The 24,461-nt window shown below is 48.4% G+C and overlaps 1 protein-coding gene across 6 annotated transcripts in view; it reads left to right on the top strand.

Annotated features, from left to right (window-relative positions):
* EPHB2 (EPH receptor B2) overlaps positions 1-24,461 on the top strand; it is a 121,570-nt gene that overhangs the window by 92,388 nt on the left and 4,721 nt on the right. Inside the window, exons 6-15 of one of the 6 annotated variants that reach the window (XM_062593638.1) lie at positions 5,910-6,034; positions 11,485-11,647; positions 12,317-12,425; positions 12,646-12,758; positions 15,424-15,546; positions 15,981-16,228; positions 16,893-17,108; positions 19,980-20,129; positions 22,197-22,349; positions 24,225-24,418. In XM_062593638.1, the coding sequence (XP_062449622.1) occupies positions 5,910-6,034; positions 11,485-11,647; positions 12,317-12,425; positions 12,646-12,758; positions 15,424-15,546; positions 15,981-16,228; positions 16,893-17,108; positions 19,980-20,129; positions 22,197-22,349; positions 24,225-24,418 (1,594 nt within the window). The remainder of the gene's footprint in view (positions 1-5,909; positions 6,035-11,484; positions 11,648-12,316; positions 12,426-12,645; positions 12,759-15,423; positions 15,547-15,980; positions 16,229-16,892; positions 17,109-19,979; positions 20,130-22,196; positions 22,350-24,224; positions 24,419-24,461) is intronic. The other 5 variants (XM_062593640.1, XM_062593639.1, XM_062593642.1 and 2 more) reach the window with 5 other exon arrangements.

Below are 24,461 nucleotides of genomic sequence, written 5' to 3' on the forward strand. Positions count from 1 at the left end.
CACAGCTCCACTCTGTACTAAGTGTGGAGGCTCTCAAGCCTCTACGTTCATCTGTTTCCCCAGTTTAAGGTTCCTGGAGCTTCAGCATAAATTAGGCACCTAGACTAAGCTGATTAGCTTAGGCCAGAAGCACTGTCCTGAGACAGACCGAAGCATCATGGTGCCTAATTCAGGTCTGTCTCACTGGCAGGCTTCGTCAGCAGCATGACTATAGTACAAAACACAGACAGAACAAAAGTAGAGGCCTCTCCTTTCCTGTTATTCTTTGGTTAGATCAGAGCACTCATTCAGGATGTCTTTCAGACCCACCTTGATGCTGGCAAGACTTTAAACTTGTGTGTGTGAGTGAATCATCGCCCTCCGTATATGCGGTGGTTAAATACTCAGCAGGCTGAACAACCTTGCAGCTCTGGTATTTCTCTTGTCAAATCAAGGTGTGGCTTTCAGCTCCGGCCCCACTGGATGTTACACCGGTGCAACCACGCTTGTCTGCTGTGCAGCAGCGTTTGAGAGCTCTTTGGGCTGCTCTTCAGGCTGCAGTTCTGCCTGCTGGTGACAATGAAGCTGGTTTAGGTCCTTTTACCAAAACCAAGAACTTCACCTCAGTCCCTGAGATATCCAGCCAGGGGTCTAGGAGAAGAGAGGCACAAAGCAGTGAAGAAAAGATAGTTTAGATGTCTCAGCTCTGAGAGAGCCTTCACCGTGGGATAGCAAGAGGATTTTTTCAATGCTCTGGGCATGGCGACCTTGTAGCATGGAGGCGGTGTAGTTTCTGAGGACACTGGTGTTTTAGCTGTAGTTACGGTTTTGGCAAAGCCCAGCAGTTCTACTTCTCTCCTCTTTGGAGAGGTTATGGGTGCACTGCTTTGCTGGGGTACATCTTGAGCCCCATCCTTCTCACATGTTTCCAGTTGTCAGCTGAGACAGGTCCGCGCTCTCTGTGAGGGGCTTTGTAGGCCACGGAAAAGCTGGGCAAGAAAAGATGTCAGCACCACACCTTTGGAGATTTATCCACCGTCTTTGACAGAGCTGCTCCCAAGCCAGTGAAGTCTGCTCAGCTCCAGTTTTCAGCCTGTTGGATTAAGGTAAACTGCAGAAGCCCTAAGCCCCAGCCAAGACGGGGGCTGGCTGTGCTTGTTGGCGTCAAACCTGTGGAAGTATTCCTAGCATTTCACCCAGGCTTCTGCCCCAGAGAGGCTGTAATGTGGCAGACGGTCATCATCATTCCTGCCTGCATTATGAAGGTTTTGTTACAGCAGGGGACAGGTCACCTACCTTTTTATGCCAGTGGATTTTCATTAAGTGTATTTTACACTCCAGCAGTGGTTTTGGCTTGGTTTATGCCTCCAGCAATTTGGAGAAGCCACAGGACTCCACTAAGAGTTATCCAAAGAATCTGAGGCAGTACCAGATGGACAAGAGGATTTGAAAAAATCTGGGCCTTTCAAGGACTGGAATGATTCATTTTACCTCCAAGTGATGTGAGGTTCAAGGGTTTCAGTCAAGGAAAGGAAATTTCCCTCCGCTGTGGAAATAAAGCGCTGTTCAGTTTTTGAATCCTACATGCGCACACCTGGAGATGCCATCAGGACACCATCTGTGTATGCGTTCACGTGGGTGACATCAAAAGCAGTAGCAGCACTGAGGGCTGGGATGCTCCAAATCCGACCCGCTTTGTGCGTCATGGCGCAGGTCCCTTCTCCAAGATCCCTTTTCCCCATGCATAGTAACTCAAAACACCCTCACTGAATAAGGGGGAACCAAGCAAAACAGCCGCTAAGGGAGTGTCGTTGGTGCTGGGCAAAGCCTGCACCTGGAAGCGATCACTAAATCTCTTTCTTTTGTCGCAAGGGAACAAAGAGGAGTCACTGTTTGTGGAACAAGGTGACCGATCCCACAGGGCTGGGTTAAATGCTGCCAGGGAACCTTTGGGTTTTAGCAGCCAGGCTGTGCTCTGGGAGGTGCTGCAAAGATCTTGGCTCAAAGCAGCCTGACAGAACAGAGACTCTTTTTTTGCTCCTTTTTTCCAGTTTGTTGTGTCTTTGCTTTGAAATACTCAGAAACCCAGTGGAGGGAACCCTGCGTATAGTTTATTCAGAAACAACAGTTCAGGGAAGTGAGCTTAAATATTTTGAGATTTCTGCCATCAGGAAGTCTTTGCTCAGCTGAGTTCATCATGTGTCACAAGGTGTAAATCTCTTGCAGTTTTTTTTTTTCCTGTTGTGTTTGTCACTCCACGGTGTCCCATGGCAGAAAAGCTCTTTCTACATCACAGTTTAGACTGGTGCACAAAGGTCCCTGATGCTTTTGTCAGAGCTGGAGCAGACCTTGTGATAAGCGTGTCACCAGGTACCACTAACCCAGTTTGGATGTTCTTTATGTTCCCCTTAACTGAATTAACTTCTGTTTTCATCTCCTTCCTTTATAACTATTGTATTACATGCATTAAATACTGCTGAGGGACCAAGCTCCTAAGCACAGTCTCCATCCCTGAAAGTTCTCAGTTAAATTAGATAAGACAGGCAGGGAGTGAAAACCAGACATGATGGCTATCCTCATTTTCCAGGTAGAAAGTGGCAGTGCAGAGGGATAATGTGTATTTATGCATGGACTGAGCGGCAGAGCAGAGAATCGCAATCAGGGCCTTCGCAACTTGGAAGCAGTGAAGAGTCAGAAACTCACAATTCATCATGCAACTTTCCAGCTGACTCTGAAGAAACCACTCTGTTCCAGGGGATGAAAGCTGCCGGATACCATCTGTCTGAGCATTCGTACAATTATCTGGCTGAAAGCTTTTCCCAGTGACTAGACTTTAGAAAGTCACTCTGAGGTCTGGCTAACTCCACTAAATTGCCTTAAAAATCAGATACTCGGTTCTAGCATATCTCCTAATTCCTCTTTCTCTGCAAACTATTTCATTGACCTGTGATGAAGACCATGTTTTGTAGTGTTCCAGTGTACTGGGCGCTATTAGTAAGAGCTGTACTTGAGCTGTACGAGGGCAGGCTCACCAAAGCAGCCTTGGTCGTGGCTGCTCACAAATGACTCACACTTAAAGGGCCGTAGCTGTTATCTTTTTGAACTTGCTTGATGTGGCCTGGAGAAGCAGGAGCCACACACTCTCAGGTTGGCATGCAGAGCACATGAGTAAGAGAGGAACTTCCCAGGAACCTCACTCTTCCCCAGAGGGACCTGCAGCCAAAGAGCTTCTCCAGGGCTTTCGGTGAGCAATTGCAAAGTCAGCCACTGAGCCTGTATTTAAATCATGGGATGGGGCCACATCCCAGCTGTGTCATGGGACAGATCTAGATGTGCATAGTCTAGATGACTGTAGGATCAGTTCCCAGGATACATACAGTTCAGCTGTGCCAGAGAACCCACAGACTCTGTACCTATCTCGGGCCAATCCCAACCTTTTTCTCATGCTTCTCTGCTGTAGGGCAGTCTGGAGCTTGGTCACATCTTCATTCCCAGGCTTTTTTCCACAGAGAGAGAAATGTTTTTGTTGGGAGTTACAGGTGTCCTGTGAAGTCTGTGCTGATGATCTCCAGAGGTCCCTTCCAACCTTACTGATTCTATGGTTCTACAATTCTATGAGGAAACATCTCTGACAACAACTGACAAGAACTAGAAAAGTTAACAGTGTTTTGTCTTAACATCAGCATGAGAAACTCATCCCAGAAGTTTGCGAATATGGACTCTGGGGCTATAGGATTGGGGCAATGAGGAGAGAAGGAAGCTTTACTGTATGCCGTAGAGCTAGGGAAGATCCAAGATGATACAGAGTTTCAGACTGGTGAGCAACAAGACAGTGTCTCAAAAGACTTGGCTTGACTGGAAATAGATGGGAGGATTTGAGTTTGGGATGAGGGGATGCTTGAGTAACAGTGCATGAAGACCTCGGCATGGTATCTGTTCTTTGCCCTTGTTCAGTTTTAAGAAAGGCTGGTCATACCCAGTGATCTCCATTACCTTGCTGAGGCTGACACATATTTTACCTTGCTTCATGACTGGGGAAACCAGGGCGGGTGAAATGAAATGGTGCAGCAGCATGATGGCAGGTTTTTGTGGTGCCCTTGCTGTTCCCACACCTGGCCCCTAATCCCCTTCACCCACAGGTAGTACACCTCCGAGGAGCTACACTGGTCTGGTTGACTGAATCCAGCAAATTGGTAAATAAGTGAAGAGATAAAGTCAGTGGATCAGGAAAATGTACTCTGGTGGTATGTTTTGACAAGGGTTGCTCAGCTGTAATTCTTTACAGTGCTGTGCTGGACATGCTACAGCCAAGTTGGTTGAAGCAGTGCAATCTGAGAAATGCCCTGTGGCAAGTCCTCAGCTGGTATGGTTTCTGCCACTGTTCATGATGCCAAGGGAAACTGGACTGGTGATGGGTGAGAGGTGCTTTACTTTGTGTGCCGTTCCTCCAAACTGCTTCTCAGAGCTGTCAAATGAGTTGTTCTTCCATGAAATATTGAAAGGGTTGGACCTGGTAAAAGCTCTTCTGAGTGTAAGCCTTTCTGCATCCATCTGTAACCAGACCCGTGATGAGAGTGATGGGGAAGCTTTCTCACTGCTGCTCTCCACCTCTCTCCCACCTCCTGAGGGTTCCCCTCCGCCCTGAAGCTGCCGATGCAGTGAGTCGGTTCTGACAGGCTCTCCTGGGCTAACTCCATGCTGGGGTTTGCTCTTTCCCAGGCTGAATTGAAACAGGTTGAGGTCACCAAGGCCAGACTGACACCGACTGAGATTTGAGGTGGCCTCCAGACTGACATTAGTGGAGGCCGTGTCAGCAGTGCCGTCAGCTGCCTGGGTGTGGGGTAGGCAAGGAGGCACGCTCATCTTGCCAGTCTCAGCCCCAGCGAGGAGGAGGCAGCAGGGGCGTATGTGTGTGTCAGCCCCTCGTGCAAGGGTGGAGGGCTTGAGGTGAACGCCTGCATTGCTGTGGCATCTTTGCTATCAACACCTGAGCTGACAAGATTAAAACTAGACCAGGGTGCTCATGCAGCTTCGCCAGGTCCAGAGCAAGCAGAATCAGGCTCGCTCAGGGTTTCTTAGAGAGGTGGCAGCTCCGTGCTGTGAGCCCCCTGCCCCATCTGCTTGTTGGCACAGGTCCCTGGAGGACAGCTTTCCCGCAGCGTAGCACCAGCTAGGGCTGCCGTGTTCCTACCTGGCCACGTGTCAAGCATGTGGATAACCCAGGGCAGTGCAGGGGGTGGGCAGCTGGCAGGGTTGTCTGAGGAGCTGCTGGAAGGTCCCGTTGTGCTTGGTGGAACGAGTGGCATCTGGGGGGATACGTTACTTCCAGGGGACACCGACAAGGCGGAGGACTCACCATTGTCAGCATGTCAGGTCAGGTTTATGTTGCCTGCTCAGGCTGCTGAATGCACCTCCCTTGATTGGCATGCACAACTTGCAGACCCAGCACACCAAGGCGGAGGAGCTGCTTGCTTCCTATCTGTCTGTGCCTTACATGGCTTCTTTATGCAAACGCTGGAGTACCAAACCTCCTACTTCCCTATGGCGAGCAGGGAGGACTGTGTATTGCTAGGCCGGTAGCACTTTTCCAGAGCAACAAGGCTGCGTTTGCTCCAACCCTGGGCTCATTTCGCCTGGGAGAGGAATGATCTCTTTTCAGCTTTCCTGCCAGAGATGTTGCCCTACATTGTTCCTAATTACAAACCCTTGGTGAACAGTAGAAATGTTTTGTTATCCCCTAACTGCTTTCTCCAAACAGCAAAAAGCAGAATCTCCTAACCCCCGGACGGCTTTGCCAGTGCTGGAAGTGAATTCAGTAGCGCCATGTAGCAGTAATATCCACCCTCCTGTCCCCAGCCACAGGATGCAGGTCCTGCCTGTGCAAGCATCTGACTGAGACCACTCTGTCTCTTTCTCTCTCTCTCTTCCAGCTCCTTCTGCTGTTTCCATCATGCATCAGGTCAGTCGCACTGTGGACAGCATTACCCTCTCATGGTCTCAGCCGGACCAACCCAACGGCGTCATCCTGGATTACGAGCTGCAATACTATGAGAAGGTACTACAGGACCTCAGCAGAGTCCATAAGGGGCCCATAAGGGAGAAGGTGGTGCAAAGCTTTGCATGAAGACGTTGCTTTTCTTGTTGCAGTTGTCCCTGTGGGTGGCAGTGCCTGTTATCCCTTCAGAGCCCAGCAATGGGTGTGATGACGATGTTGGCTGCTTAGGTATCGCAAGTATGTGTGAAAGAGAATGGAAGTCTCTTGGTCCTCCTGGAGGACCTTCTTCCTTCACTTGTCCAGTACTTGCAGCAGGTGGACCAGTCGTGGGGGGAGCTAGGTAATCAGGGTCCAGATCCAGGGCCTAAATTTTTCCTTCACCTTTGGGCCATTAGTGGGGAATGGGAAAGGTAGGAATGCCACAGAGCACATGTTGTGCCAAGGTGGACCACACTAGCTAACTGGCTAGTCTTTGAGGTTTGGTGGCATGCTGTCAGTCAGTGCATTTACACTAAAGGTGAGTTTGGTACTTGTATGTGGCAGTCTGAACCGCTGTAGCTGTGTGTTGTGCCAAAGAGAAGCTGGGCTGGACTCCTGTGGTGAGTACCTGTTGCACCAGAGTGCCCCTTCCACCTCCTACCTGCCCAAGAAGCCAAAGGGAGCAGCAAGCCAGGGTTGTGGCAGGGCATGCATCCTATGGGATGTGAGGAAATCAAGGGACAGAAACTGCATGGCTGCTGAGGGACCTGAAGACCATGTTGATGTTGGTAGGCACTCCCAGGACCTGCCAAGCTCTCTGTGGCTGCAGACTGCACCCGTGCTACTCAGGGGAGATGGGGAGCGAGGAACAGATTTCTCCTTCCAGGAATCTGCCTCCCTGCACTAGAGCTTATAAACTATACATTAAAAATTGCAAACTAATTAAAAAGCTTTATGATTAAATGGGATTGAAAATATTTTCCCAGCAGTTGCTGGAAGAAATGATTAATCCCCCCCACTGCATGCCTGTGACCTATTTTCTCATCACCAAGAGCCAGAGGGAGAACAGGGAGGGGGGAGTTTCTTTGTAAGCTGTTAAATAGGTCCTGACCTATATTGCATAAATCACAGCCATTTATTTGACCCTTGGAAATGATCCCAGAATACGTAGCAAGATGGATGAGAAGGTAACATGACAGATCTGGAAAGCAAGAGGGGTCCTTTCCCCTGGGACACTCTGAGTAGAGAAAGAAGATCTCAGGGAGGTCATTTTCCTCCTCTTACTTTCTCTTATTCTCTCTCCCTCTATCTTTCCTCCCTCTCTCCTCTGTTTTCTGGGAGAGACTCTAAAGAAAGAATTTTTGTCTAAAGGGGAAGCTGCTGTTCATGGCCTGGTTTAGTGGCCAACCACAGGATGAGCAGCTATTTGCCACCCTTCTTGGAGATTAGGGGGACAGCGTGTCACTCACTGTAGGGATAAGTGGCCCGAGCTGCACTCAAGCAATGGCTTACGTGGGAGCAAGATTGCGAGTAGAGCACAAGCCCTGCCAGAGAGGCTGTTGCAGGCTTGGTCCCTCAGCTTGCTGAAGAGGGGCAGTGCCACGTGCCGGTGCTGAGGCTCTTGCTGTCCTGATATCCGAATGTCTTGGTCCATTTCTTGCTAGTGCTTTGGTGGAAGAAGAAAGGTCAGTCTTTATCTCCTGCAAGCAGGATGAATGTCGTTCTTGGAAGGGAATTGTTGGCTCAAAGTTTAGATGTATCCAGTCCAGCAGCAAACAAATGTCAGAGGATTTAGAAGTATGCAAAAAAAAAAAAAAAAAGGTATAAACAGGAACTAGAGGTCAGTACCTGGCCAATGGCAGTGGGTTTGTCTCTTTTCCAAAATGCCTCTGTGTTTGTTAGCCTTGCTGTCATAGCTCTGAAGTCCCAGTCATACACACATAGTCTGATCTCTCAGCAATTGCCAATAGCTCATATTTTCTCATACTTCAGATGGTGAGTCGAGCGCTTTGGATGCGGGATGCTTCCCTTCAGCCAGTTCTGAATTTACTGTCTCTCCTCATTTACTGTGCCAGTTTATCTACATATTAAGGGAGCATCTCACTTGCAACCACCACCACTCTTCTAATGCCCAGGCGCTAGTTTTACAGTGTCATTTGGAGAAGACGTGACTTATAGTGGAGCTGGTCAGCACCTCCTAGTTGCTCAGACAGTGGTACTACAATCTGCTCCACTGTCTCCTCCATCCTGTTCTTTAGGCATCCTGACTTCTGATTTGCCCTTTTGAGTAGGGATTTCCACGGAGTTGTCCCTCCAGGCGTCTCCATTTTTGCATTTTCAGCAACATAGTGATGTTATTCCCTTTTCTGTCTAGTTGGCAGAATTGAATCTCACATTAATCTAGCCATTGCAGTGCTGAGTTTTGAAAATTCAGAGCCATTGACTTGATCCCTGGAAACAATCCCAAAATGCATAGCTTTGGATTTGCTGTGGTCTTCCCCTGTTTCTCATCAATATTGCAATTGGAATCTCAGTCTGGATGCGGTGTGTGACACATCCCAGGTGTGCTCTCACTCCATTGCCAGTCTGTACAGATGTGATTTTCTTCCAAAGTGTTTTATTGTAAACTGTCCCATGTGCTTCTGAATGTTCAGAAAATATCTCTGGACTTGGTTGAATTATTTCTAGTGGAAAATTTTTCCTGTTAGAAAATTATATTTTATTAGCATGAAAACAGTTCAAATGTAAGTATAGTAGCATATGCATCTTAGATAAAAAGTGTTTTGGCTCTTCCTTTTGAATTGATTCTCTTCTGTATAGAGACATAAAATGAATTTAAAAGTTAGAATAAGTTCATTGGCGTTAACAAAGGGAGTGTTCGCATTACCTGAAACAAAAGTATATTTTGTTGTATTATGAACAACATTCTTGTAATAACAATTATTTAAAATTATTTAAAATGCCTGTACAGAGGCATCATTATGATGTGCAGGATGAAAACGGTTTCCATGAGAATGCGCAAAGGACAATAAGTCTCTTGAATGGATTTGCAAAATTTGCAAATGTGTCTAGTTCTGCACGTCCTCACCAAGGGACACATCTGAGCACCCACCCGGCCTGCAGAAGCGGCAAGCATTTCTATGCAAAGGCCGCTTTCTGAAGCTCTGCAAGGTGCATTCAGTCCGTGGTGGCAACTTGCGTGAAGGCCTGGTCCCCTTTGAAGAGCAGATCAGCAGGATTTCCTAGCAGGGTTTCCTAACTTCTCCTGCCTCACGGCAGGGACTGACTGCATTGCTTGTGCAGTTTCAAACACTGCGAAGATTAATTAGCATTCCTCATTAGGTGAAACAGTTGGGCTTAGCATATGCAGCAAGCTGCCGATTTTGCAATTATTTGAAGACGTTCAGCTCAAACGTGTTAGGAGATGCAGGAGCCCTTTACTATGTGGAAGCAATGCTGGCTAACAGGTTGTGGCATGGCTGAAGGGTAAGGGAAAGGGCAACTGCAGTAGCTGACAGCTGGTTAGTACAGGTAAGAATAGAGCTGGGTGTAACCTTCGTGTTACCCGTGAGTTCCCAGCATGTGCCCAGGACCCATCCCCAGAGTGGCCAGCGACACCCTGCTACCAGACCTGAGCAGCTCTTCTAACGCACCTGATCCCACAAGATCAGATGTGTGCTGTGATTTGGCACCCAGCCTTGGACTAGCTTTGTACATGTGGCTCTGTTTGCTCCAGGAACTGCAGCAGATTGTTGCCATGCAGACTCACAGAAGAGCTGTCTGCCAAATGAAGTTGGTTGACATTTTTCTTTGGCTTTTTTTTTTTTTTTTTTTTTTGGCTGATAAAACATGACTTTTTGGAAAACAGTTTTTGCAAGTCCTTCAGGCATTTTCCAAAGACTATCCATTTTTCAAGAAACCCTTTTCACTGTTGATCGGACTTGAGTTTTAGCTCAAATTTGGCCCGAGGTAAGGGAATCAGATGAGGACTCAGAATCAAACCTCTCAGGAAGTAAAAAGTGTGTTATTCTGAATTAGTATTTCCAAACTCAAACCACAACAGGAAAAAAAGGAAGAAAAAAATGCTGCAGAAGACAAGGCTAGGTGGGCTGGAGAGATGGCAAAGGGACTTTATTTTTAAGCCACCTGGAATGCCAGGGTCTGCAGGAGAGGTTCAGAGGGGTAAAAGGGCAAAAGTATTTAAAGTGAAAGAACAGGTTGCCAGTGGGATGATGGTTTTTTCTACCAGTCCCTGCCTAGTTCACATGAGAGATGAGATTGTGTCATTGGGCTGGTGAATATTTGCAGAGTGGGAGTTCCTGAGTTTAATAAGCCCTTTGCAATAGCTTGAAGTTAGTAGTTTTCCCGAACTCTCGGGTAAACTTGCCAAATCAGATTTTGAACTGCCAGTTGCTGACCTGTTCCAATCAGTGATCCAGCCAAGCAGCCTGACCTGCCAGACCGGAGATATTACAGGAAAGGATGAACGCTTTCAATGTAGCTGCAGAAATTACATTCAGAAATTTGCCTCCTTTCATGGTCACCTGCACTCACAGCTTGGCTTTCCTAAGAATTTTTTTTTTCCAGGAAGATCATTCTGTTTGCACACATTGCTCTTTTTGCACTGATTTTCAGGAGTTTTGTAGTTGTCGGACACTGGGACACTTTGCCACTGCTCTTAAGAAGCACCCCATTCATTGACTTCTTTCATCGTCTTCTATTGGCGTGTTTCTGCATCCCTCTGCAGTTCTGGTTAGCACAATGAGACCCTGGACCATCCACTGGTGCTTCTGTATGCACAGCTATGCAAATCCTAGAGGCAGTGGTGGTTCTACTACCCACACTGGTATAATTCCATCTGTACTGCTATTGACTGCTCAAGCCAGAGCTGTCAAACTGGACAAATAACTACACACAAGGAGCAAGACAAAACTTTGAAAGGACTCTCATTGCCACTTTTGAATATGAGTGTGGGTTCCTCATTTTTTAAAAGCTAGCCATGGCAAAGCAGGAACAGGGCAGAGGGATAGTAGCAGGACTTGTCTACCCAGATTCCAGAAATCTGTGTTCAGCTGGGTTCTAGTTACTGCGCAAGCAAAGGGAGATGAGGAAGAGCAAATGGAAAGGGTCTGAGGTTGGATCAGACACAGAAGGAGAGTATGAGGGAGGAGGACAATGCTAAGAGAAAGTGGATGCAGAAGATAGAAGCAGTTCCCCTACTCATTGAGTTCAAGGTTTGGAGAAGCTAACTCAAGTTTGTAGCTAACACCTTCCTCAGGGCATTTCTAGCCATGTGCTATCCCAGTGATGCAGTTAGTCATATACATTCTTCAGTGGTTCCTTGCCTAGGGGAAGAGTCAGGAAAGTGGCCTTTTTGTTCAGCCCCATGGTCTCCCTATTCACTGAACCTACGCCATTTACATTGCTCTTTTCTTCTGTGTTTCCTTCTAGACATATAACACCTGATTCTGGAGCAGGACCAGGTGCTTGGACTCTTGTTTTCTGATGATAGATCTGTATTTTCTTGACAGGATCTGAGTGAATTAAATTCAACAACAGTGAAGAGCCCCACCAACACTGTGACAGTGCAGAACCTCAAAGCTGGCACCATCTACGTCTTCCAGGTGCGGGCACGTACCGTAGCTGGTTATGGCCGGTACAGCGGCAAGATGTATTTCCAGACCATGACCGAAGGTGAGTCTTCAGCTGCTGCTGTGTAATGGTGATGTAGGACACAAGGTTGCAGAGAGACTTGCGTGAGAAGGAGATGCACTGGCAGCAGTGTTGGTCGCCTAGCTGGTAGTCTCATCATTGACAAGTCAGATACATTTATCTGATACAGGACCTGGAGAAAAGCATGGGCACTTGGTGGTCCATGCAGGGAATCACGCAGACTAGGCCAATTTCTGCCCAAGCTCTGTTGGCACAGAGACCTGTTCACTCGTTTGGATTTAGAGGAAACAAAATTTCATGCTTCTTGTCTGTATAGCTGTCAGTGACAAATACAGAGCTAGTGTCTTTATTTACTAAATTTGTACTGTTAAATAAAACAGACCAAGCCTGTTTTCTGGCCCTGAAGCCAGATATTAAGGTAGAGCTTGCATCCACAAGCCTAAGCTTTCCCACCCCAAAAGGATAGCTCCATTGAACCTTCCTCTTGGGGAACAGTCCCTGTCACAGGTGACCCTGAGCAATGCCTAGAACAACGGTAGCTGGCCCGAGCCAAAACCATGCCAGGAAGCATGTTAGCAGTGCCCAGAAAAGGCAGGCCAGTGCATGGGCCCATGTTCTAGCCTTGATGTACTTATGAGCGTAGACCCAGCCTGTGCTGCAATAACCTGTTCCCTCCACCTTGTGTATCAGCTGAATACCAGACCAGTGTCCAGGAGAAGCTGCCGCTCATCATTGGCTCCTCCGCGGCAGGACTGGTGTTCCTCATTGCTGTGGTCGTCATTGTGATTGTGTGCAACAGGTAGGTCAACCTGAGAGCATGACCTGCGCTTGCATGAGTCTCCAGACAGGGCACCAGCAGGCTGTGTGAAAGGGCAGCGAGGAGAGAGAGAGGGAGGCAGAGGTGCAAGAGTTGGGGATGGAGAGAGATAGATTAAGGGGAAAAAAGGCATGCTCTCGCAGTCTGTATTTCAGCCGTGGCCTGACTCGTGCCCAGCACTCAGGACTCCCTTTCTTTCCAGAAGACGGGGCTTTGAGCGTGCGGACTCTGAGTACACTGACAAGCTGCAGCACTATACCAGTGGCCACAGTACGTACCGCGGCCCGTCAGGCTTGGGGGTCCGCTCTCTCTTCGGTTTGTGTTCTTGTTCACTCATTCCTTGTGTCGTGCGGGAAGGGTTCAGGCCCACCTAGCCAGGCTCTCGTGTGCATGTTGAGAAAGAAAGAGCTCTGTTGCTGGCCAGGGCTTTCAGAAATAGCGCTCAGATGCATTCTGATCCCTGCCCTGAGAAACTTTCTGCCCTTAGGACTAAAAAGGTGGAGCTCTTCCAAGGAGCTGTTGGAGGGGTTTGAACTGTTATATGCCTTTGGCTTGTGTCCATTTGCCCCACCATGTCAGCATGCATCTGCTGAATCCTACCTCCACTTCACCTTCCTAGACTCCTACTGTAGCCCACAGTTCACACTCCTGAGCCTGCACGTTGCATCTCCTGTAATCACAACTCAGGCTGGCAAGCATGGTCTAGATCACCCACTCATGTCACCTCCCTCTCCCACCTCCAATTCCCTGTGTAATCTAGATCCCTGCCCTGCCTGGTAGAGTCCATGCTCTCTGGACACACATCCTGTTGGGGGCTAACCCTGCTGTGGTTCATCCGTGCATGTTCTACAAACATCCAATCCACGCCCCTCCATGTGCTTCTGAAGCCTTACGCTCTCCTGCTGTGCAGCCCCTATGACCCCACCTTTTCTTGCAATTCGGATTCCAGAGCTTTGCCTAGCTCGTAGGCAGCAGCAAGACACTTACCCTGACTCACTTGCACCCTGTGGAGTGCTGTCCTCCCTGCGAGAACCGACATGCATCTTGGTGCCTTTGCTAGTGCCCATCCCAGTGCTCCCAGAATCCCGTCCCTCCCTGCAATGTATCTCTTCCAACATACCTGTGCATTGCAAGGCACTTGTTCATATCTAAATTTCCTATTTTCAACCTCACTGTGCACTTGATGGAACGTTCTGTAAAGCAGTCTTCACTTTCTGACTCTCTTCAAGATTGAACTCTTACTCCATCAAGTACCAGCTAGACCCTGTCTCATCCCAGTGCCTCCTCATTCTTCCCTGGCTGCACGTCCTCTAGAATTCCTTTTCCCCCCTCCCTAGAGACCTGTCGCTGTAATTCTGCTATGTTTAAATCTCAGTTGTTACTTACCTCATGTTATACTTGCAGCTTCAGGATTTCTGGCCTTTTTACACCTGTTCCTGTACGGACCTGGGGCTTATCCAAAAATGGTTGTACCTGGAGAACACCACCTTCTGCAGTTACACCCCAAAACATCTCCCAAGAGATGGAGAGCTGAATTGCACCTCTGAGCCAGAATAGCAGTGTGCTGGCTGGTGTTGCTATAACTTACCAGTAAAAATGACTATCTTAAAGAAAAATTATGTAAATGCAACTCTCAGTTGTTTACCAGTCCTTACTGCATGTGTAAACATACATTCACACTTTCTCTTAGGGTCTGGTGCATAACATGACAGCTTCAGGCTGGGACAGCATTAATAGCTGTGCCTTCACGACTGTTGAAATAGGCTAGATGCCACAGGATACAAATGAAGTGATAACAGGCTTGGGGGGGCTTTTTAGCCACATCGTCACTCAAGAGACTGATCCAAGGCTCAGTTTCTCACCACTGATACCCATGGAGAGGCTATAGTGTTTGATTAGCAAATTGCTATGGCTTGGAGAACCTGTGGGTCTATGTGTGGGCAAAGGGGCAGCATGTGCCTCAGTTTATGTCCCAAGGCAGATCTTCATCATCTTCAGGCTTGAGTCCTGCATCCCCTCTTGTACATTCCCCTATCTATGATATGATGGAGTATTAAGGAGGAAGCCACATGCAAAGAAGGCTGGAGAAGGGGCTGAGCAGCTTCCTGCTATGTCCTAACCTGCTGCAATATTAACCTTAGGCAGGCACAACACAGAGGTGCCCAGTGTCAGTGCGGCTCAGGCGCACCAGGTTAAGCCTCTTTAGGTGCAGCTCAGTGTGCAGGAATCACCACATCATATCAGATGCTCCCAGAATACCTAACACCTCTTTTTTGAAGAAGTGCTCGCTGCTAATACGTGGGATCTCATTACAGCTTAAGAAAAGCAATATTTCAAATATCTTGAGTTTGAGGCTCAGGGAAGCCAACCTGATCTCTGCAATAATCCTCTTGCAATGCTGCACTGCATGGTGGACATGCTGTGATATTGGTCTGCCTAAGCACCATCTCCCAAGAGCAAATGATTCTCTTGCCCTTCCTCTGGATCTGTTTAAGCCAAATCCTGCTGCAAAGGATTCATGCTTCTTCATGATCACAGTTTGCGGTCCTAGCTCAAGATCAAGCCCCATGCTGCCCCAACCATGGCTTATGGGCCCAGTGTTCACCAGAAGGCAGCCTGTGCAAGCTTGGCTCTGCATATGCTCTTTCTCAAATTGCTTTGCTGTCTGTTTCATGCCCTTGATTATGTGACTTACTGAGGCCAAAAAAGGTGTTCACCATTGACAGCATTTCTGTCTCTCATACACATGCATCAGTGCGCACGCCCCCCTTACGCAGACATGTGCACCCAGATGCGCACACGCACAGGTGTGCCTGCACATGCTCATACACACAGGCATATGCACACGTCCCTACACACACGCTTGTGCACACACAACCCCATGCACACACGCACATGTAGGTTATATTTTTTCACAATGTAACTATCAGCCGTTTCATTTGCATCTGTCTGTCTGACTCTCTTCCTCACCTTTATGCAGTGACCCCAGGGATGAAGATTTATATTGACCCCTTCACCTACGAAGATCCAAATGAGGCTGTCAGGGAATTTGCAAAAGAAATCGATATCTCTTGTGTCAAAATCGAGCAGGTGATCGGGGCAGGTAGGTAAACTGTGAATGTCTGTCTGGCCCTCAGCAGTACGCTCTCCGTCGTGCCTCAGGCCCTGGTGAGGATGTGTGTGTACTGGGAAGACTAGAGAACGAATTCACCATAAGAGAGTTTCAGTAAGGTCTTACACTTAGCCCCAACCTGCCTCAACTAGCAAGAACAAGGTGGTCTTGGAAGCAGGTCCAGTGCTGGAGACAAGGACTTCTCCCATGTTTAGGTACAGAGTAGTGTCCAGTGCTCCTCACCAAGAGGATACATTCACCTAAAGGGAGGCTTTTGGTGTAGAAGCGGGAAGAAGCACAAAACGTGTCGCATGTGAATGGCTCAGGGCTGTGCACAACTGGAACCCTATAGAAGAGTCCCTCAGTGAGGAAGGCAGAGGTCTGGGAGGCCAACACACCATACCTGTTTCTCTCTTTGCTAACAGGGGAGTTCGGTGAAGTGTGCAGTGGGCATCTTAAGCTTCCTGGCAAGAGAGAGATCTTTGTGGCCATCAAGACCCTGAAGTCTGGTTACACGGAGAAGCAGAGAAGAGACTTCCTGAGTGAAGCAAGCATCATGGGGCAATTCGACCACCCCAACGTCATCCACTTGGAGGGAGTGGTGACCAAGAGTTCTCCAGTCATGATCATCACTGAGTTCATGGAGAACGGCTCACTGGACTCCTTCCTACGGGTATGAGGTTCTAAGAGCGTACTACCCCAGAGATGTGCTGGGCCGGAGAAGGGTTTGAAGGGGGAGGGTCCCTGTGCCTGTGGTCCTGTGACAGTATAACACTGTTCTTCACTGCCCAGTGTCCCCTGCAACTGGGACGGCATAGTGGCAGAGGTGCACATGCACATATTCAGCTGTACCCTTAAGCTGTGCCTACATGTGTACCTGCCCACCGATACACTTACAAACTCTGCTTCTGTGAACATGAAGGGACATTCTGCTATTAACTTTATCGCTACAGAACCTCATCTTCAGCTACTCTGCCTAAATATTTATAGGTCTCAATCTGAGATGAATAATTCATTGTGTTGAAGGGAGATAACCTGCTTAATAGGAATAGATTAGCCGTCCTCAATCCTCCCGTGCAAGGTATGGTAGAGCTATTGCTTTTGCATGACAGCACCCATCGGTAGTGATGTCCATAGGGGGTGGGAGGGTGACTTCTAGCCCCTGTGGGCTCTCCACTCTCCACCGTCATGCTTTGAGAGGGAGCTTACAGTTCTTGTGGCATGACTACGTCTTGACATGCTGTATAGACAGAGGCTACTTGCTATTTCTCTGACCTCATGCCATGGTAAGCTATGGATATGTTCCTTTCATGTGGACTCTTCCTCTCTTCCCCAAGCAAAATGACGGGCAATTCACCGTGATCCAACTGGTGGGCATGTTGCGGGGCATCGCGGCAGGCATGAAGTACCTGGCCGATATGAACTACGTGCACCGGGACCTGGCCGCCCGCAACATCCTGGTGAACAGCAACCTGGTCTGCAAAGTGTCTGACTTTGGCCTCTCGCGTTTTCTAGAGGATGACACCTCCGATCCCACCTACACCAGTGCACTGGTAAAACTGCTCTTCCAAAGAGGGAAGAATGGGTGTTCAAGCAAAGAGTTGGGTGGGGAGGGAGATGGGAGGAGTCCCTGCTGACAGGTTGTGATTGCTTTTGTTAGGGTACTAAGAAAGGAAAGAATGTGTCAGATGGGGAAAGACCCATGAAATGAATCAAGAAAGATTTTTCTCTTGCAAGGTCCTGCCCAACTGTCATTCCAATATCCACTGACAGGGAAGGGCCCTATAGTCATTCCTATGAATAACTGAGCATTTTTCCAGCCATGTTTGCACCCGTGTCCCTGATAAAGCCCTTAGCTGGGATTGATGCATTGCATCCATCCAGTGTTGGGGTCCTCCAAGATGCCAGCCTGACAAATTTGTCACCACGGCAGCAAGGGTTAGTTTTATCCTGCCACTGTCCAACTCTGCTGTCTGACTGTCTAGAAGGCAGTGATCCTTCTGTGTGTCTTGTCATGGACTCAGCCCCAGAAATTATGTATGTGAATCCATGCTTGGCAAAGCATATTCCAGATACTTGCTGAATTAAACAGAGAAAGAAACATTCTCGGCAATGGCCTGTAACTCCCTCCCAGGGATGCTGCAGTATCAGTGACGTAAGCATCACTGAGGACTCATTGCCTGTCACAACTGCATAATCTACACCAGGGCTAAAGGCTAATTTTATGACTGTTAGTGTTCAGTAAGGCTGCAGCCAGTAGTTTTCATAGACGTCATTGTTCATAAGGACAGACAGCATCACTGCTGTCATTCAGCATAACGCCTGTGACAGGATTTTTGGAAACCAGCCGTGGTAGACCTGGGGCATGATCTGTAAGAAATTACTTCTCCTGGATTTTTTGGAGCTGCCAATGATATCTGCCATGGCTCTTAGTGAATTGCAGTGGTGATCGATTACCCAGCACCTAAAAATGTGCACTTACCTTCACTTCTGAACCTGCGTAGCTTCGCACATCAACCACTGGCTTTTATAATAATACAGTCATCCTACAGGTTTTAGGAACATTAGCAAAATTTATTTCTCCTGGAAGTATTTGCACATCATGATCCTTATGCCTATTAACTTTCTCTTTGTTAAGCTAAACACACGGGAGCTTCTGTGTTTTTTATTCCTATTATTGTACTTGTAGGCAGGTACAATAGGGGGTGGGAGATTTCACTCATCTCACTGAAATGAGCTCCCATGAGGCTCCTCCAAATACCTACATTCTGTAATTCCCATTTTAAGACTTATTTTTTACAATTTTTAAATCCACTGCTTGTGAGGATCTCTGTAAAGAGCATGCCTGTCTGTGAAGACGGAGATGGAGTGAACATTGCCTTTGTGTGGAGAGCTTGGTCTTCCCCAGTGTAAGAAAACAAGTTATTTCATCTGAGGTTTGTGGCTGTAAAAAGTTTAAGGAACACTATATTTTTTCATTATTTTAGCATATGTAGGATCTGAGTCCTTTTAATTCCTAGAAGACCCCTAATAAGATATGATAGTTACCCAGTGACAAAATATAGTCTTTATCTTCTCGCAGCCACAAACTTCGGATAAAATTGTTTATTTTCCAGCACAGGGGAAGTCCAAAGATGCTCGTGGGAAAAGAGGAGGCTGCAAGGGCTTAAGCAGAACATTGCAAAGCCCGTGGCCACATGCTGTGTATGTGCAGTGTTGTGCACTGATGTGCATAACGCCTCTCTGGGAGGAGAGAATAGTCCTTCTGATTTCTGCAGAGCTGCTGTTGCCCAGCAGGATCACTGCAAACCCAGTTCCTCCCATCTCTCATTCAGTACCCAAGCATGCCATGCTGAAGATGTTCACTCCACCTCCATCTCCAGAAACAAGCAGGATCTAAGACTGCCAGATTATACATGTATCAGCAAAAATACCCACACGTGTGGAGCTGAGGAGGATGGTATATCACTGACTTTTAAGGGCCCACAGATGGAGAACAATTGAAGAGGATGCTATTTTAATTCCTTTTATTGTGCTCCTGAAATAGCTAGTTAACAACAAAAGAATGGAGGGAGATTTAAAGGGGATCAGTTTGGATTTTTTAAAATTCTTAGCCATTCATTTTTCCACAAAAGGCTCTACGAATGTAATGGGCGTTTTGGCATGCCAGAGATTACTATAGCAGTAGGTAGTCAGGACTGACAAATTAAATTGTTCATCGGCCCTTTCTGATTTTTCTCTGCAACGTAGAAGGGGGCAAGTGAATTCTGCCCAGTAGCCTGGCTGTTCCAAACAGTAGCCGTTGGCTGGTTTTGCAAAGAAAGACAGTTCTGTGTGGTCTTGTAGGGTGCACATTATACTGGGACAACTCTGCTGAGGGAACTGTGAGATACCTGTAATTACACTCCAGATTTACGGCTTGATGACCTGGGAGGTCAGGTGGAGGGAGCTGAGCTTGCTTAATAAGATGAAGAGGAGGCTGAGGGGAGATGTATTAGTGGCCTGCAGTACTTGAAGGGCAGTTGCAAAGAAAATGGAGCCAAACTCTTCCCAAGGGTGCCAGATGATTTAATAAGGGGCAATAGCATTGATATGTTCATGCTGAGTATTAGGAAAAGCTTTTTCTCCAAGAAGGTAGTGCCCAAGTACAGCCCTGAGACAAGTTGCCAGACAAGTGGGAGATTCTCCATCCTGGAAAGTTTCCAAGACTTGGCTAGACAAAGCCATAGCTGTCCTGATCTGGTGCTAGGCATAGCCCTGCTGTGAGCAGGAGCTTGGACCAGAGACTACAGAGATCCCTTCCAGTAATACTTCTAGGATTTTTCCAGTTTAAGGGGTACAAATATCCTGGACACCATTCTTTTTCAGTTTTTCTCAATCTTTCTTTCACCATCCTCTCTGTTTTGTTTTGTTTCTTCCTGCAGGGCGGGAAGATCCCAATACGGTGGACGGCGCCTGAGGCAATTCAATATCGAAAATTCACATCAGCCAGTGATGTGTGGAGCTATGGAATAGTCATGTGGGAGGTGATGTCATATGGCGAGCGGCCTTACTGGGATATGACCAATCAAGATGTAAGTTATTGAGGACCCAGGCGCAGAAACACTGAAATCAGGAGCAGACTGCTAGGCCAGAGCTCCTTGCATGGTTACAGCTAGTCTCAGCCTGTAGCGTGGCTGAAGCCTTCTCCAAATGTGGGAGATGTGTCCAAAGTCAACCCTTTCAGAAGAAAAAATGGAGATAACTTCTGCCTTTGTTCTGGTCCAATTGTGCTGCTGTGGCAGAGGTTAGAGACTGTACAAGACCCACAGAGACAGGATAAGGTTGATGTGAGCAACCTCAGCTGTAGTTGACAGATACCAGGGAAGATAGGGAGCAAACAGAAAAAGAAGTGTTCCCACTGTCCCAAGAGCAGTGGAGATCCAAAAAGTCTAATGGAAATGGTCACCGATTAAAGCAGGTTCTGTGAAAATTTTGAAGAGCACCAGGATAGTACAAAGCCAACTTCACCAGGCTGCTGTTCGTCAGGCTGGGGTAGAAGAAGCACCATGGGCTCTTTGGCATCATGTCTGCAACTCTTCTCCTCATGCCCTGCTCCAAGCCTCCCATGCAAAACATTCCCAACTCACCCACACTGTCCAGGAGCTGTGCCTGGCTACTGCAGGAGCAGGCAGGTCTCCATTCATGGAGACCACAGGCATTGGTGAAATAGCGGTCTGTCACGAGCACTCCTTGCTCCCGGGTGCCAAGAATTTCTCGGAGCCCTTCCCTCCATGCGAGGGGAACTTATGGCTGCAGTCCACACCTTCACCATAGAAATACCACTCTCTCTCCATTTCTCTTGGCTTCATAACCTGGCTGGTCAAACACCAGCTGTCCAGCTGTGCAGCATGCTAAGGCCTGCACATGTGTGTCCAGAAGCACCCTTTGGTGTGAAGGCTCCCAAAACTCCAGTAATATTCTCTCTCTGATACATTGCCCTTCTTCACAAGGTCTAGGCCTTGTACACCATCAGCATATAAAAACAGTGTCCTGGGTAGACTCTCCAGTATGCAGAAAGTTTGTCCTCCTGCTTGTCCACTCTGCTGCAAGTCCTGATCTTGCAAATCTGCGTGTTACAGCCTCAGGCTTCGTTTTGAACTGCTCCTGGGCAGCGTGCTGGGACCTTTTCATTTGCCACCTCCATCTCCATCAGCCTATGGGCTCCTGAAGAAGTGCTCTACTGCAGGGAGGGAGACAGAGGCCCAAGCTCCTGTCTGACTCCTGCTCCCTACCCAAAGCACCAAATCATAGCATTTTCAAATCAGTATAATTCCATTCATGCTGTTTTCAGGTTTCTCCAGAACATGGCGATTTCCTTCCCAATGCCCGGTGGAGAATTTGTTCAAGTGAGCCCCTAAGGCCTGAAACAAATAGATGATACCTTAGCACCGCTGACTACTCATGGTCTTGCCCCAGTCCTTGCCCAGGCCCTGGCACACCACAGAAGTATTTTCATAATTCTTTGACCCACAACGAAGGGAGTTAAGGGTATGCCCTTTTCAAGGGCTAATTCCCTTCTCATTCACATTAGGGCTTTGTCATCCCCTGCAGCCTTACACATCTCCTCTAGCCAGGTGTCACTGCCCTTCTCCCTGCCCCAGCATCCTTCTATGAGCTTAGCCCTCTGCTTTCCTCATCCCTTGTCCCTCCACCCTTCGTTCTCCTGTGGATCCCTTCTCTTGCTGCGAGTCCTCTCGTCAGTCAGTGCTCTAGCAGTGCTGACTGAGCCGGCGGCGATGGTGGAGCTTGTGCCCTTCTTGTCAGCACAGCCTGCTGCGTGGCATCTGCTCCCCCCGCCTCCTCCAGCTTCTTCTCCCCCTTCTCCTGCCGCAGGACATCGCACCCCAGAAGCTGTCACCACTTAATTGCTACTGGTCCTTCCTGCGAATTAGCACGTGCCGGATATTCACTGCAGATTAGCCTCCTGACCCTCGGGTGTGAACACCCGGGGAAGCTGGGGAGAGGAGAGGAGGCAGCAAGTGTAACCTGTGCCCCCTCGCGGGATGTGCCTGCTGGCAGCAAGGCGGGTGGTTTATTGGGGAATTGTTTGGTCAATGCCAGAGCCAAGAGCTTGATGCCTGTGTGATGATTCTCCCCAGTCCCGCTCCCCCTGTGTGTCCGCTCCCCTCCTTTCTGTCTCGGATAGATCCGCCATCCAGAGAGAGAGCTGGGAGAGGGGACAGTTTGCATCTCTCAGGAGAGTCCCTGAACAGGAGCCAAGAGCTGCACAAAGCCCACTAGCGATTCCTCAGGTTAGGCCTTTACAGGCCCGGTGGGGGCACCTTCTTGCTTGGCCAGAGCTGCCTCACGGAGGAAGGGATGGGTGGGAGGACTTTTTCCATCTGGCACATTTTGGCAGCAGCGGTGCAAGCCCCCATCTGTCTCGGATCAGCCTGCCCAGCACCTTGCCCAAGCACATTAATATCTGCAGCACCCTCCTCCTCTCACTTCCCTGGAGTCACAACCAATCTTAAATCCTACCAGATACCTCACCTCACACCCTGGATTGCTTGTCCTGGATCTGCCACCCACGCTCACTTGGAGTGGCAGCTTTCTACTCCCACAGCACCTCCAGTGTCACCTCTCTGGCACCCCTTCCCTGCTGCTCTCCCAGTCCCAACTGCAGTATCTCTTATTTTCTCTATGCAACCTTTCTGCTCAGCAGTGTACTCACCTAGAAGTGGTCCAGACATGGCTAATCCTTCTCCAGGAGGCTGGTACAGCCCTGAGATAGCTCACCAGACAAGTGAGGGGTTCTCCATCCTTAAGAGTATGCTGGACAAAGCCGTGGCAACTCTGATAAGTGTAGAGGGTAATCCTTCTGTGAGTGGGAGATTGAACAAGCGACACCAAGGTCCCTTCCACCAGCCCCACCACGGCACGGTTTTCTCTATCTCCCTTTCTCCTTTTTTATCATTTCTGTGGGGAGCTTCTCATTTCAAAGGATGGTCCCTGAGTTCAGTCACTGCAATGCTTTCGCTTTTTGTTGCCACACACAAGCCTGTTTCTAGTGTCCAAGGCTCCTTCTGCTCTCCTGTCAGAGGAGCATGTGCCCTGGGAAGAAATGCTAGAGCTCCATCCTCTTTGATTATCCAGGAAAGGGTGGTAGACTGCAAGTGCAGAGCTGGAGGTTCCTTTGAAGAAGATCCCCTAGTCCCATATGTGTGCTATTTCCCTTGTACATGGCAAGGCTGAATGTTTTTGCAGCTTCTGTGGTGCAGCAAGGAGAGATCAAACAGGTGCCAGTCCAAACCTTCTTGCACTGGCCCACAAAGCTGCCGATTGGCTTAGATGATGTGTGCTCCAACCCTTCTCTGCATGCTTTAGTAAAGTTCTCCTGCATGTGGCTCTGCTGACCGAGATCTCTGTCCTGCCCTTCTGTGTGGATGAAGCAGTGCTCTGGTTTGCATGTACACAGGGCTGTGGAGAAATTCAGCTCTCACTGCTGGCGCAGCACACCCAGCCCAGTCCCATGATATGACAGTGCTGCCTGGAAGGGCTAAATGTCGGCCAGGGTGTGGGAGAGAAAGGACTACTGGGGGAGGAAAACAGGGACAACTTCCCTGCCTACAGCTCACCCAAGAGCAGACCCTTCCTTCTATGGGGGTGTTCTCTTTCCAGTGAGATGTTTTGGTGTGCTGTGTACCCTGGTATCGACACAATAACAGTGCAGCCACCCACCAAGAGCATGGACTCTTGACTAACTTTCTCATGCTTGCAGCTGCAGGATCACACATTCTTGGAAAGGTAATGGAGATGGCCTCTTTCCCCAGATCAGGAGACTGATAGACATGGCTCATCACAAGTGCTTGCTGTTGGCTGATCAAGGCCAGAGGACTTGTCTGATGTCACTTCAGTGTCACTTCAGAGGACACTGCAGAAGGCAGAGGGCTGGGATTTAGAGAGAGTGGAGGGCAGGGCATTGCTACAAGAAGAGATGGCCGAGATGGGCAGCAGTAAGTGGAGAGAGAGCAGCTTTGTTGGACTATGGTTGGCCATGCCAGTCACCTTCAGGAGGTGAGGAAAAAGAGCATGGTGATTTAAATGTGTTCCTCTTTGGCCACCTCCTCCTTTCTGGGATGAAGGCACTAATCCCATTGCACTGACCTCTTTGTCTTTTCTCACAGGTGATAAATGCTATTGAGCAGGACTATCGACTGCCACCTCCTATGGATTGTCCAAATGCCCTGCACCAGCTAATGCTTGACTGTTGGCAGAAAGACCGAAATCATAGACCCAAATTTGGGCAAATTGTCAACACCTTAGATAAAATGATCCGAAACCCCAATAGCCTGAAAGCCATGGCACCTCTCTCCTCTGGGTATGCATCTCTGTCTTTTTCATGTCCTTTGGTTTCCACTTGT

The sequence above is a fragment of the Rhea pennata genome, chromosome 22, assembly GCF_028389875.1.
Source record: "Rhea pennata isolate bPtePen1 chromosome 22, bPtePen1.pri, whole genome shotgun sequence".
NCBI classification, from domain to species: domain Eukaryota; kingdom Metazoa; phylum Chordata; class Aves; order Rheiformes; family Rheidae; genus Rhea; species Rhea pennata.